The sequence below is a fragment of the Scatophagus argus genome, chromosome 23 (genome assembly GCF_020382885.2).
Source record: "Scatophagus argus isolate fScaArg1 chromosome 23, fScaArg1.pri, whole genome shotgun sequence".
In the NCBI taxonomy this organism is placed as follows: Eukaryota; Metazoa; Chordata; class Actinopteri; family Scatophagidae; genus Scatophagus; species Scatophagus argus.
The window spans coordinates 12,440,772-12,454,324 of NC_058515.1; the positions used below are offsets into that span (position 1 = coordinate 12,440,772).

A 13,553-nucleotide genomic window follows, 5' to 3' on the forward strand; every position below is an offset into this window, starting at 1 on the left:
AAACACTCCCATTGAGCTACTTCAAACTGCGCTGCAATAGCTCTCCAAGTAAAACACCCGTAAGTGCAGGTGTGTGTGTGGATGTGGGTGTTCGTAATGTGTGTGAAGCATCACTTACATCATGACCTACGCATCTCTAGAGGTTTAAAAATAAAAGCTGCGTGTGACCGATTTGCAGTAAATCATCACACCTTTTAATTTCACCGACTGAGCGGTCACGGTTGAGCAAAACGTTGCCTGGTGTGTTATCTGTGCTGTCGCCCCCCCCACAAACACACACACACACACACGCCGCTTGCTTGTGTCTTTGCATGTCTAGTATGGGAGTCTTCAAGCAATATCACACAAGATTCTGACTTTTATCAACCTCTGACTGCCTCTCAAAGTAACCCTGTAATTGACATGAACAATAGAGTCACTTTTTCACAAAGGGCGTGAGTCAGCCGGGCCAATTAGAGCGAAGATCCGTCAGAAAGAAAACATCTTCGTGAAGAGGGAATTCAGTTTGTCACCATGCACAGCACTGTATTGTAACCACGTCGCTTTGTCCTTTTCTTTATTGAATTCAGAATAAGGCTTTTCAGTCTCTGTAGCTGAAATGTCTTTTGCAAACTGCAAATCGAAACTTTGACTAGGTGAAGGAAGAGGAGGACGGGTTGAGGTTTTGCTCCAGAGTGTTAGCAGGCCAGAAAGTGTTTAGCGCCCAAAAGCAGCTCCTTTCAGGTAGTAAAGGCGGCGCTCAGATGGAAGAGCGATTTGTTTTTTTGTGCTGCAAGGCAGCTAATTTGTGCTTTAAAATGTTCCAAAGATTCTGACAGTATATAATTTGTTTCCCGATCCATTTGTTTTATAGTAATACATAATAACTTTTTGCTTCATGACTGCATGAAGCTGGATTGGGTAAAAACAGGAAATATTCAAACCCTCTGGCAAAGACAATATGATTTTAAAACTCAATTCAAGGCTAAAGATAGAAATTAAGATGGTATCTTTTGCAGATAAAGGCCCTGAGCCTGGGCCTCGGGCCAAGATAAGTGAATCCTAATGTGTGTGAGTGTGTGTGTGTGTTTTGTGCGATTTCAGATTCCCGTGGCAGAGCGCGGCGAGCTGGTGCGGCAGGGCGAGCTGATGGTGTGTGGGGGAGCTCGGAGGAAGCGGGCCGGCGTGAGGAACGTTTTCCTCTACCAGCACGTCGTCATCTTCACCAAACAGAAGAGCCCCGGCCCGGGACGCACCGCCTACAGCTACAAACACAGCATCAAAGTACAGAGGCCTCACACACACACGCACACACACACGCACACACACTCTTCCTTTCTCCCGAATGCTCGTGTTTGGAGGAAAATGTATTGATTAAACTGAAAGAAAACTGAGACAAGGTGAGCTGAGCCTGGAGTGCTTCTCAGCTGATTATTTTGGGATGAAAACACTGATGACACTGAAACGTAAAAATTCTTTCAAACTGACTGCACACTGTCCACAGCAGTTGGATATTTGTGTCTTAGCCTTCCCAGTCCGTCTCTTGACATTTCCATGGTGTGTCTCCCCCCTGCAGACGGGTGAGATGGGTCTGACTCAGAGTGTGGGCGAGGAGGGAGTGAAGTTTGAGGTTTGGGTCCGACAGGCTGCTCGAACCAGAGACTGCATCACGCTGCAGGCGAAGGACAGGGAAGAGAGAGTGGCCTGGACTCATGACATCGCACATCTGCTGTGGACACACGCCATCAACAACACAGGTACAGTCTGACCTTTGACCCCAGAGGTCTTAAGACACTTTCAGAAATCCCTCGTCAACGTACGAGGACTTTGAGACCACTACTGTATATGTGAAAGAGGTTATCAAGGTCTTCTGTACAGTATATAGACAAAAGTATTCAGACAGTTTGTTGAAGGCCCTTTTCTATTCCAGCATGACTGTGCCCCAGTGCACAAAGCAAAGCTCCATAAAGACATGGTTGGATGTGGAAGAACTTGACTGAGAGCATGTATCCCATATCCACCTCCTTGACTCTCACGGGATCACTTCCTGTAGATGGTTCAGGTTACAGTATCGCACTGGATTAACATGCACTGCAGCTGGCATAAAAAAGGCGCTGACACATTTGAGGCATTGTTATCACAAACCGGTATTGTTCCCGAACAAAGAACTGGCAGCATTTTCCCAGACTGACCGAGTTCTTACATGACCTTCTCACACCTGTTTTATTCCCTTAGCAGTGTAATGTGGTTGCTGCACACAAGCTCTTAATGATTTCTCCTCTCCGCTCCTCCCAGAGTTGTGTCTGAAGGAGTCACTGTGCATGGGAGTCTCCAGTAAGCTGCTGCTGGACGTGACGGGAACCCCAGGCTCAGAGCTGGACTCCATCTACAGTCTTAATGACCGAGGTAGGCTCAGCAGGAAAACCCTGTGACGAAAAGACGCAAGTCAGGGGCTGCAGCTCATGAATATTCCCATCACGGATTAAACAGCTGATTATTTTCACGATTAATTGTTTAGTCTATAAAATGTCAGAAAATTGTGACTTTTTTCCCTCAAATTGCTTCAGGATTATGGATTATGAGGATGTGATTTATAGGCCTGCTGATGCTGTTCATTCTGCTCTCATGTTTACTACTGATGGTGTTGGAGCCTCTGCTGGTACTTGTTTTAATTGAATTGTTTTACACTGCATTTGTTTTAAGCACATTTTAGACTGTTACTCGTCGCAATTGTAACAAAAAGGAGGTTGCCATCAAGGACTTGTGACACAAGGCCTTGCAGTTCCTGCTCTCACTGTGCAAATACAGAACGTCTAAAGCGTTTTTCAGTTCAAACTTTGGCCTCAAGGACTCGGTCATGTTTTTGTGGCCAGATTGGATTACTGGATTGTTCAGATTTGCTTTCTGAGCTGAAAGTGATGTGGCCTTGAGATTACAGACAGGAAACAAAATGGGTCTAGGGTGTATCTCCCCATTTGACAAGGTAATAACGGGGTGTATATATATTTTCTCTCTCTCTCTCTCTTTCGGGCCTCAGGCTACTGTGTGAATTTCTGATATTTGTCTCACACGGAGCTGTTGCATGCCTCCAGAGAATATGTAGCACAGTCAAAAAGCTCCACCGCGCAATCACGTTTTACTTCTGCTGTGATCCTTCACTTCTGTGTCTCCCTTAAACTGCAGCTTTGTCATCTACTGTACCCATAAATGAATAGGAATAGGAAACATCCGCTGGGACTGCACCAACTCCTGAGGAAAAAAAAACAAAAAACTTTATACTGCTAACTTTATCTGTCTGCCGTTTAGCACTGCAGGTAGCATAAAGGATCTTAGAGCTATTTCCTCTGGTACAGTGAGACTGAACCAAAATGTTCAAAGCCATAAAAGCCAAAACCATGAGCTGAAACATCCCACCACCATCACTAAATATTGAGATGTTTTCTGAGCAGCTACAATGTTTGCATGATGAAAACTTCAGTGGAAGTATATGTGCTCTCCGCCTACGCATATAATCAGCAACAGGTTCACAGCAGTTCCTTGTTGAACATAGTCAGCGTGGTCAGAATTCCCCCCACCATGAAAGGCAGGGTGAAGGAAAGTTACAATGTGATCTTTATCACAAAATACCTCCACATATTACACATCTGAGGGTGGAGTTTCCCCTCTAAGAAACAAGGTCCGCCCTCAGAGTTCAAGCATAAAAAGATAAAAACTGAAATGCAAAGATCCCAGACCCAGCATCCAGTCTCCAAAGGCTGCTGTTGGCCCAAGAGCCAAAGCAATTTCCCATTCACGGCTCGGTGTAATGCCCATACTGCTCACCAGGTGTCTCATTGAGCGCAGCGGCTCAGGATTTCAATGCATGAATTGTCCTCTGGGACAGAACACACTGTTAGAAATTCATTGAGCAGGATGAGAAAAATGCCTCCCCGCTCTGACTCCTCTCTTTGTCTCTCCCATACCAAGTCTCTCCCCATTCCTCATTTCAGGGAAACATTATGATATGGTAATTTTGTTTACAATCCATGCATGCAAATCGGGCCTGTTGTTATTTGGGAGCCAAATTCGTATTTTAAATGTGTCTGACACCAGCTGGATTGACTGCATTTTCGTGTTAACCACACGCTTTCTCCGTCCCTGTCAGTCCACAGTAGCTGCTCAGACTCCTCCTCTGTCGGCAGTCAGAAGGAGGGGGGATCCCCGGCTTCAGGGAGGGACCCCAGGAGAAGCTCTGGATCAACAAGTTACTCACAGGTAGGTGGGTGGGTGGGGTCACGGCGTACCCTCATGGCACTCAATCCAGTGACTCCAAAGTGAATGAAAACATTTTTATTTGCAGAAATAACTCGACACGTCACTGTGGTTCAATATAGATTTGAAATGTGAGGAATGTGAAGGCAGGTTAGGGTTTTTTTCTGTCTGCTGGACTCTTTTCTGACAGCAGGTGGTTTTCTGGGACTCATGGTGCAGTTTGCAGTGCTGAACGTGGTCAAAGACATGGCTGAGACTGCTAATGAGTATGGCATTCTTTCAAACCATGCGCTGGTTGTCACTAGTATCAGTTCAGTCAGCCAACTCACCCAGAATGGATTGTCATGTGAATATGTACTGTGCTGATATTTTGCATCGAGGCTCTGATCTCGTCACTCCCTGAACGCCAAAGTCAGTACAGCAGGGAGTGGAGGGAGTGGTCACACCAAATTCACCTGTAGGGGAACATAGATTCAGAGCCTACAGGTGGGCTCTGGGGTGGAGCAGGACTTATGAAATGCTATGTATGAACAGCAGCCACAACTACACACTAAACTCAGCACAGCAGGGAGTGACTATCCTGTAGGGCAACGGTGCATTCAAAACCCCACTTGGATTTTTGCGGTTTTTACCAGCACCATGAATTTGTCTCTTTTTCCACGTAATATGTGTCATACATGAGAAAAGATCTGCTGTCTTATGACTTGTACAAAAAGGAAAACCACTCTTAAATGTGCCCGAATGTCTGAGATCCTCTGAACAGAAAAGTGAAGTCGGTGTGTTTGCGTCTTCTTAGCTGTATGGAAACAGCAATACCTGCCTGTCATCTCCATGGTTTAAATGAATTTGCTCTGTGCACACACACACAGTCTCTCAATCTCCTTATCTAGCAAACAGAATATGACAGATTGGCAAACAGACTGCGCTGGGAACAGATTGACAGACAGACGGACACAGACAGCCCAAACAGATAGGGCAAACACACAGACAGCGATACGCACATATCCAACAACAGAGGGAGGATTGCCGCTTGTGCCCACGTACGCACATACTTTGGCACGCGTGCACAATTTAGCGCAGAATTAAAACTGTTTCTGTTTTTTCTTATTCCCTCAGAGTCAGTCTCCCTCCACAGCTGTGTGACTGTCATCTCAATAAGAGTAAGTCACTGTGTTTATTACCTGTTTCTTTTTCCTCCTCCCCGTTGCTGCTCCCTTTACAGCTGCTGCTCGTGTCAGCGCATACCTGCATCCCTCACTTCACACCTTTTACTGATTCCTTACTTCTCACAGATGCTTAAGATGGTATGTAGTGTAAGAAGTGTAATGTGTCGTTTCTTTCTTATCCCTGCTTCTCTTCTTGTGTGACCAGAAACTGGACTTCACTGAAGATTTAAACATCTCTACTCTACACCTCTGGGCAGCTGGACTTTAAGGAGCAAGAGGACAAAAGGAGACCCCCAGACTCTGTTTGAACTTCTCCCACATGCCCCACCCCCCACCACGCACACACCCACCCCTTGCCCCATTCACCTCCTTAAAACAAACGAAATGCCAGCAGATTAGGCGGAGCTGTGCTGCACTGCTTTCCCCTGTTTTATACCTCCCAGCTCTGATACGAGCCCCCGGAGAAAAAGCTGCCTCCAAAAAGGATCAAAACTGCCCAGTTCAAACCATGACAAGCACCAGCAGGGCTCTCTGCACTCCGCCATTTTGGATCTGCCAGTCTCAGTTGCTGGCAGAGTCATTGACACCAAAGGCACTTCAGCCACACAGAGCAGCCATTGTCTGCCCCGCGACTCCCCACTAGGCCAAACCACTTGGTCTGAACCACTGACTGCCCGGCTGGCCGACTGTACGCATCACATGCTCCAGCATTTGATAATAAACAGGAAGTGATATACAGGCCGTAAATCCACCGTAGGATTGCAGATTTGGAATGTATTATGTACTTTGCCATTTTCATAACGCTGAATGGAGTACTGTAGCCCCCCCCCTCCTTCTGCCTGTGTAAAAATGAGTAGCGCAGGCTAGGTGCGATTGCATCTATGTAAATTAGTCACACACAAACACACACACACACACACAGTGTCCCTCAACACATGCAGTCATTCCTATTGTTATAAGACAGAGGAGCACTATTCACATGCTCACACACACTCACTGAGGCCATTTTAGAGCCTGGTACAGTGGCTGAATCCATATTAGGCAAGCTTACATCTGGACACATGGAGTACATGTTGGCTTCATGATGAACGGGAAGGTCTTATATCCCACTGCTATACGTTCTGTTACTGTGTTTAAGCTAATGATGTTGTATTAACAGTGGCAAGGATTGAAGGGTGAAATGGTATTTAGTCTTCTTTAAAGTATAACTTATGTCAACAACATGAGCTTCTTGTTGCCTTAAAATGTTCGACAGTGTACTGATAAGTAGTGATAATGAATTTAATACTATACTTTTAAATGTAAGATGCCATATTCTGTATGCCAAAGGTATAAATGGGTGTCTGTGCAATGTTAATTTTTCGTACAAAAAGCTATTTGTTACATTTAGTCTGAGCTCTCCTCGAATGGACTGTTTTCTTCAGAGGACGGAGAAAGACGGATCTGCTCATGTGCTATATTAGGGTTTTACTGGTTCCTGCTTGAGACCAGATGTACTTCTGTTCATTCTTATGAAGAGTTAATATTTGACTAAGAGGTTCTTACTCAAAGGTTTCCAGATCACAAATTGAAGAAGTCTTAGCGATATCACCAAAACCTATTGCTTAAAATGTTTGAGATGCTGCAGTTGCGATGTTTTAAATTACAACGCAAAACTATTAGCTTTTTTTGAATAATTTGCCTCGTTAGAAGACAATCACATCACGAATTCCTTCCGTCAGCCAGCAAGCTTAGCTTAGCATGAAGAATGGAAACAGAAGCAAACCGCTTAAAGATGGCAGAAACCACGCTCCATACAAAAGCCAAATATTAAAATCGACAACTTGTAGTTGAATGGCCATTAGGTGCCAGGCTATTTCCTGGTTGGGCTGAGTAACTTCCTGGAGTAGCTTCACATTGAAAATAGATGTGAAAGTGGTCTGATCTCTTCTAACTCCTGGCAAGCAATGCAAGCAAACAAACATATGTTGAACTTTTCCTTTAAGCTTTCATATCTCATAATTAATCAACCGTGCTATGAAAGTTACTTCCACTTCCACAGGACAGCAGCTTAACCTCTGCTAGACTTCAGACCAGTGGGCCCAAGGAAATTACATTAGTGATGAATCTGAACAAAATGATCCTCAACATAACTGGAACTCGTCATTTTATGTCATGATGAAGCCAGAAAGAAAATAAAACATGTACGTTTCACACGCTGACGTAGTTCATATTGTATAACAGCAAGCAAACAGTCAGTAAAGCCAATCATGATCCGCTCACCGATTTGATTGGCTCACACGTGTCTCACTATCAGACAATATCACGCGTAAAGGTACAAAATGAAACCGTCGGGGTGGCGAAAGCCAGCAGCGGCGGCAGGTTGAGCTCGTGTCTGCAGACAGTCAGCGGCCGTCCGTCGCTGTTATCAGATTTAACACGTTTCATATCTGCATTCAAATTCAAAGATTGCAAATGGCTATTGAGCCGTTTCTGAATCAATATGTAATTTGTTGGCTCGGAGAAGCCTTCGTACACTTCATAGCCCTCAGCTGTTTGGTACATTGCGTTATATTGGAAGCAATGTAATGAACACCATCTTTCATTCTTGCTGCAGTATAGATTGTCACACGCAGTATTCCTCACTTTTCTATGCCGTGGCAAGGCAGTATTAATGTGTAGAAACTTTTCTCTCGCTCTGTCGCAACGACACACTCTGCCTGATGTTTACATTTTCTGGAAAGAATGTGGAATGTTTGAAACGCATGTTATGCTTACTTGATAATTGTACTTTGACTGTTTGGTTTTTTTTTTTCCCCGTGTTGAATAAAAACTGGATGCAAGTTCCAAACCTCTCAGACGGGATTTAAGAAACGGGAGGGAGGTGTGTGTGTGTGTGTAGGTGTGTGTGCTTAGAGGTTGCGCTTGAACCTTTATAGCAGGTCTCGACCTCAAAATGAGGCCTGCAACCTCGTAACCTCAAGCTTGCCGTAATGAGTGGAGTCTCCTCTCTGAAAGCCAGCTGTGCCTCTGCCTCCAGCAGGCCTCACAAAAACCAGAATGATTAGATAACTACAGTGCAGCGCCGTATCAAATAGTTCCAGGGATCAAATTCTCTCAAAGGAGGGAGGGCAGTTGTGTGAGAGGGAGAGTGTGTGTGTCCATCTGTGCATGTGCAGGACATAGAGAGGGAGAGGAATGAGAGATAAAGGGTGGGTGAAGAGGGAGGAGGTGGAGAAGGGGTTTAGGGGGGGGGGGGCAGGAAGGGGCAGAACTGAGGGAGAGAGAAAGGGAGCGACAGAGGAGAAGGACAGGAGACAGTAGGTGGGAATGATGGGAAATGAGCGAGGGCGAAGGGGCAGACAGACAGAGAGGCACAGTCAAGGGGAGTGCAGGAGCTCGAGGGGGAGAGGAGGCGAGGGGGGGGAGAAAGGAGAGGAAGAATTGAGAGAAGGGGGGCGCTTATAGAAAGAGGGAGACACAAAGTAGAGTTAGAACTTTTTTTTTCTTCTTCTTCTCTCTAACGGAGAGAACTAAGAGAGGGCCGAGAGAGCTGCAGAATGGATGAAGGAGAGAGAGCGAGCGGGGTAAAAGGGGGGATGTTGACAAAGCAGCGAGACTGTGGCGAACAAAGAGAACGTGAAGAGAATGAGTCGGGGGAAACATCAAAGGGATTTTTCAGGCCCGGTTACCGGGACAACAGACATTTGCATGCGATTAGCTTTTTACATCATATTAAGAAGGGTTAGGGTGAGGGAGGGAGGGAGGGAGGGAGGGGGAGGCAGGGAACTATAGATCATACACACACACACACACACACACTGTATGAGATGGTGAGAGGAGAGAGAGAGAGAAAAAAAAAAAGAAAAGGAGGGACGTTGGTCATCTCACGCGGATAAACTGACTTATAGGCAGCCAGCCAAGCGTTTCTTTTGTAAATGAGAGTGCATGTTGGGGGGAGATACAGTAATATGCCGGCACAGACATTTTGGTGAAGGGAGGTCAAAGCAGGCAGAGTGTGTGTGTGTGTGTGTGTGTGTGTGTTTCTTTTTTATTTTATTTGACTTCTGCTTTGAAAACAAGTTTGACACCAACAATCTGACGCACTGAAGCAGACTAAAATGATCTGCTAAAACAAACAAACCTAAATGAAAAATTCACAGAGAATTTTTTCACTTTATTTGGTCTGAGAAAAAATATTTTTCAGCAGATGAACACACAGTACAACCCTGACTTATAGCAAAATGGATCAAATATAAATACCGAGGATTAACTGAGCAGATGTAAAACTGATAAAACCGCCAAGATAAAAGCATGTATCTCCTTTAATTTTATTTTTTTCCAGATACACTTAAGGAGGAAGTTTTTCTTTATGAGTAGAGAAAATTCTCCCTCTTAAGTTAAGCAAACCATCAAAAAAAACCCTTTGGATAAGCAGAAAAATGCACAATCGTAGACATATCACACGACATGGATGAAAGATGTAACGCTGATATTGACAATATATGCTAAAATACCAACAGAGTAATCTTATAAAGCGTGCACACGTCTACGGCGTCAGTGTCTAGACACATTAGAGACACACGAGGATCCAACATGGATCCTCATCCTTCCATAAACACCTTTTGTTGTTTGCAGTGCATACATCACGCACCTCACACAACCTTCCCTGCAATCAGAAAAGCCATTAAACATGTTTCTATGGGCACACACCCTCCGGCATTTTACACATGTAATATTATCCCGCCATATCTCTCCTCCTCTGCCTCCATCCATCCATCCTTCCTTCCTTCTCTCGCCCCGTCTCTCCATCAGTCCACGTCCCCTCCCTCTTTCCTCTCCATCACCATCTCCATCTCTTTCCCTCTCACCCCCATTTCTATCCATCCATCCTCTTCCCTCCCTCTTAATCTCCACCTCTCCCTCCTTATATTTCTCCACCCCCTTTTTCTCTTTCTCTGTGGCCTGCTCTCTCTCTCAGAGTGTGTGTGTGTGTGTGTGTGTGTGTGTGTGTGAGATGCTTCAGTGCCCTCTGTATTGTGGCTGCATTGTGCCAGTAGGCGTCGCCGCGACAGCATTGTGATGGGGTGTGTGTGTGTGTGTGTGTGTGTGTGTGTGTGTGTGGGAGGGGGTGGGAGGGTGGTGGTGGTGGAGTGTATTACAGTATCAATACTCTGACACTGCGACAAAAAGGACAGCAGCCGTAGCCACATATCACTCCACCTCTGCACTCCTCCTCCCCCCTCCTCCGCCGTCTCCTTCCTCCCTCCTTCCCTCCCTGAGACCCCCCCCACCTTCACCTCCTCCTCCTCCTCCTCTCGCCCCTGAATCAATTCCTCCTCCCCCTCCTTCCAATTGATTTCCCACCATATCTCGCTGAATATGTACATATTGATCCTCTCCTCCTCACCCCACCTCAGCCCAATCCTTCACTCTTTTCTTCCTCTCATTCCCTTGTTTTTACTCAAACATCTATCAGATTTCATCCCCTTGCATCTATGTCCCTCCACCCTCCCTCCCTCTCTCTCTCTCTCTCTCTCTCACACACACACACACTTTCCTCATCTTTCATTTCATCTCCCCAATTCTTTCCCTCTCTCTGTGCCATCTCTTCTGCCCCCCCCCCCCTTCACTCCTCTCTCCATCACACCTCCCTCCCCGTCTCCCTCCCTCGTGGCTGTTTTTTTTTGTTTTGTTTTTTTTTTTGTTGTTTGTGTGTGTGTGTGTGTGTGTGCATGCGTGCGTGCATGCGTGTGTCTGTCTCGCTCACTCTCTGAATATTAATTGGTGCATTTCTGCTGCGGCGGAGAAAACAATCAAAGCGTCAGGGGCGGGTGATGATGCCATTGTGGCAGCCGCAAACACGTACACATATGTACCGTGAGCATACACAGAAACAGTGTGTGAGAAGGGAGACACACACACACACACACACACACACACACACACACACACACACACAGCATAGGTGCAGGGGCACATCAGCAGAGAGATGCCTGTGTATATGCACTTGTATGTATGTGCTGCTGACATGCAAAATGTGCCACCACCCCCCCACACACACACTCATACACACACATACACACACACTCACACACTCATACACACATTGATTTACCATGTACACACACAGACAAGCATGCACTGCACATATGCCACAGACTTAGTCACTCTCAGATACACAATAGCAGGCTTACAATGGCTGATCCAGGAGATATGTTCTGCGTCAGCAAAGACATTTGAATTTCCCAGCCAACATTTACCTTCGCACAGTGCTCGAGCACATCGCATTTAAATGTTAAAACCAGGGCCTTCTGCTGAGAAACATTCAGACTTACAATTTTCCATGTCTCGAGGGGGAAAAAAAATCAAATCAAAGCGTTCGCTAGTGGGAGAAAGAGAATGTAAAGGTAAATATATCTGTCATCGTTGCTCAACAGGCTACTCAGTCGCCTGCTTCTGGTTCAGTGTGTTACATATCTCACTTTGTCACTCTTTGATAAAGGCTGAGAGGCCGGCAGAAGAGGAGCGTGGGCTTCACCACTCCACATGCATCCCGAGCCCACGTACTCTAGATTTGACTCTCTGTATGGCGTTGTTCGTTAGTCGGTTGCCCTCGACCTCATTCAAGTGGCTTACGAGTCTGAGATAAAACAAAGTCTGGTGTTGAAGAAGGAAACTCCCATGTAGACGTAGCAGATAAAGTGAAGGTCTAAGGGGAACATTTGAGCCAAATCAAGATGTTGAAATAACTTTATTCCACTGATAATAATGGGATGCGACTCCAGCACAAGTTAATCTGGCTGCGTGCGTCCCAAACGTAGATCAAGATGTTCGATGTAGATACACATTCAACCAGATTCCAGCGGAGTCACATGTAAAGTCTGCAGATCGTGAGAGCTGTGATGAAAACTCCTCTTTTTGTGGTGTAAAGTGAACCTTCAGCCCTCACATCAGACGTCCATCGCTTACAGGCACAACATGGGCCTGCAGTTGACGACGGGTGCTGAAAGCCAGCTGCAGTCTGTGCCCTTGAGTTAAGCTTAAAGACCCATTAATCAGTTTGCATTCGGGAGCTTTTTATAGTGTTTCGAGGATAAAAAAAAGAAAAGAATAAGGGTTGCTATGAGCCATATTTTAGGAAAGAACATGTTTTTTTAATTACTTAGACAGCAAGTTACATCTCGTACAGTATGTAGTCAGATCATAGTCTTAAGGACGCTTTCGGTTTCACGCTGCCTGTCCTGCGTGATGGTTTTCTCGCTCACAACAGAAGGTTCTTTATGAAGACGCTCATCCTGGTGCATGAGCTGATGAAGGAGTTTGTCCAGGTGTGCTGTGAAAATGGTCTGCCATCGATTAACCAGCCCTCCTCCAATATTCAAACATTTATCAATCAATCAACAATCTATCTCCATCACTGAATACGTATCAATGTGCCATTTTATCTCTTCGCTAAAATAATTTCTGACCTGGAAGTATCTGAAGAAATGCATGTGGAAAGAGGCTGTAAGAGATCACAACTAGCTACAATGCAATAAGCAGTTACATCATTATGTGTTCAGTGCCTTCATATTAATCAGCACATTTTATCACCAACAGTCAGGTGACAGGGGTCGCTCACAGAGATGAGTTCTCAGCCAGCTCTGCGGTTCCTACTCCCTCTTTTACCTCACTGTTTTGTGTTTTGGTTTTAAAGCCTCCTCCATTCAAAGAAGAGTCGTTGTTGACCTTCACTCTGCAGAATCATTTGCAGAGTTTTACACCAGACGGCCGCTTTCACATTGAATCTGCTAAATATTGCCGCACGTCTGAGGCAAATGTAACTCAGCACATTAGCCATAACAACTTTTTGAGACGTTGCTTTAACAGAGCCCTGCATCTGTCTTTGTTTTGGCAAAACTCTTGGGGGAAATTTTCAACTTTTAGCACAGGGAGGCACATCAGACCCCAACCCACTTAATAAGACGACAAACGGGATTATGCAGGGGATCTTTAATGCAAATTTTGTCGACGCGGGTACATGGACTGGATGAGATGTGCACCTGCTACAACTAAACCACTGTGGACTGAAACAAAAAGTGGGCACAGCCATGGATGAAAGTGTGTGTGAGAAGATCAGGACAATGTGAAATAAAGCACTAAATGAGAGTACTTTTACTTTTGATTCTTCAGTAT

General features: G+C 45.4%; 1 protein-coding gene across 2 annotated transcripts in view; it reads left to right on the forward strand.

The window, feature by feature from the left end:
* The window catches only part of arhgef40 (Rho guanine nucleotide exchange factor (GEF) 40), a 31,812-nt gene extending 23,582 nt beyond the window's left edge, over positions 1–8,230 (forward strand). For both annotated transcript variants that reach the window (XM_046381242.1, XM_046381243.1), the window contains exons 22-27: positions 1,084–1,263; positions 1,556–1,736; positions 2,275–2,385; positions 4,124–4,233; positions 5,347–5,390; positions 5,602–8,230. In XM_046381242.1, coding sequence (XP_046237198.1) covers positions 1,084–1,263; positions 1,556–1,736; positions 2,275–2,385; positions 4,124–4,233; positions 5,347–5,373 — 609 coding nt within the window. In that variant the 3' untranslated portion in view covers positions 5,374–5,390; positions 5,602–8,230. The remainder of the gene's footprint in view (positions 1–1,083; positions 1,264–1,555; positions 1,737–2,274; positions 2,386–4,123; positions 4,234–5,346; positions 5,391–5,601) is intronic.
* Positions 8,231–13,553: the final 5,323 nt, after the last annotated feature.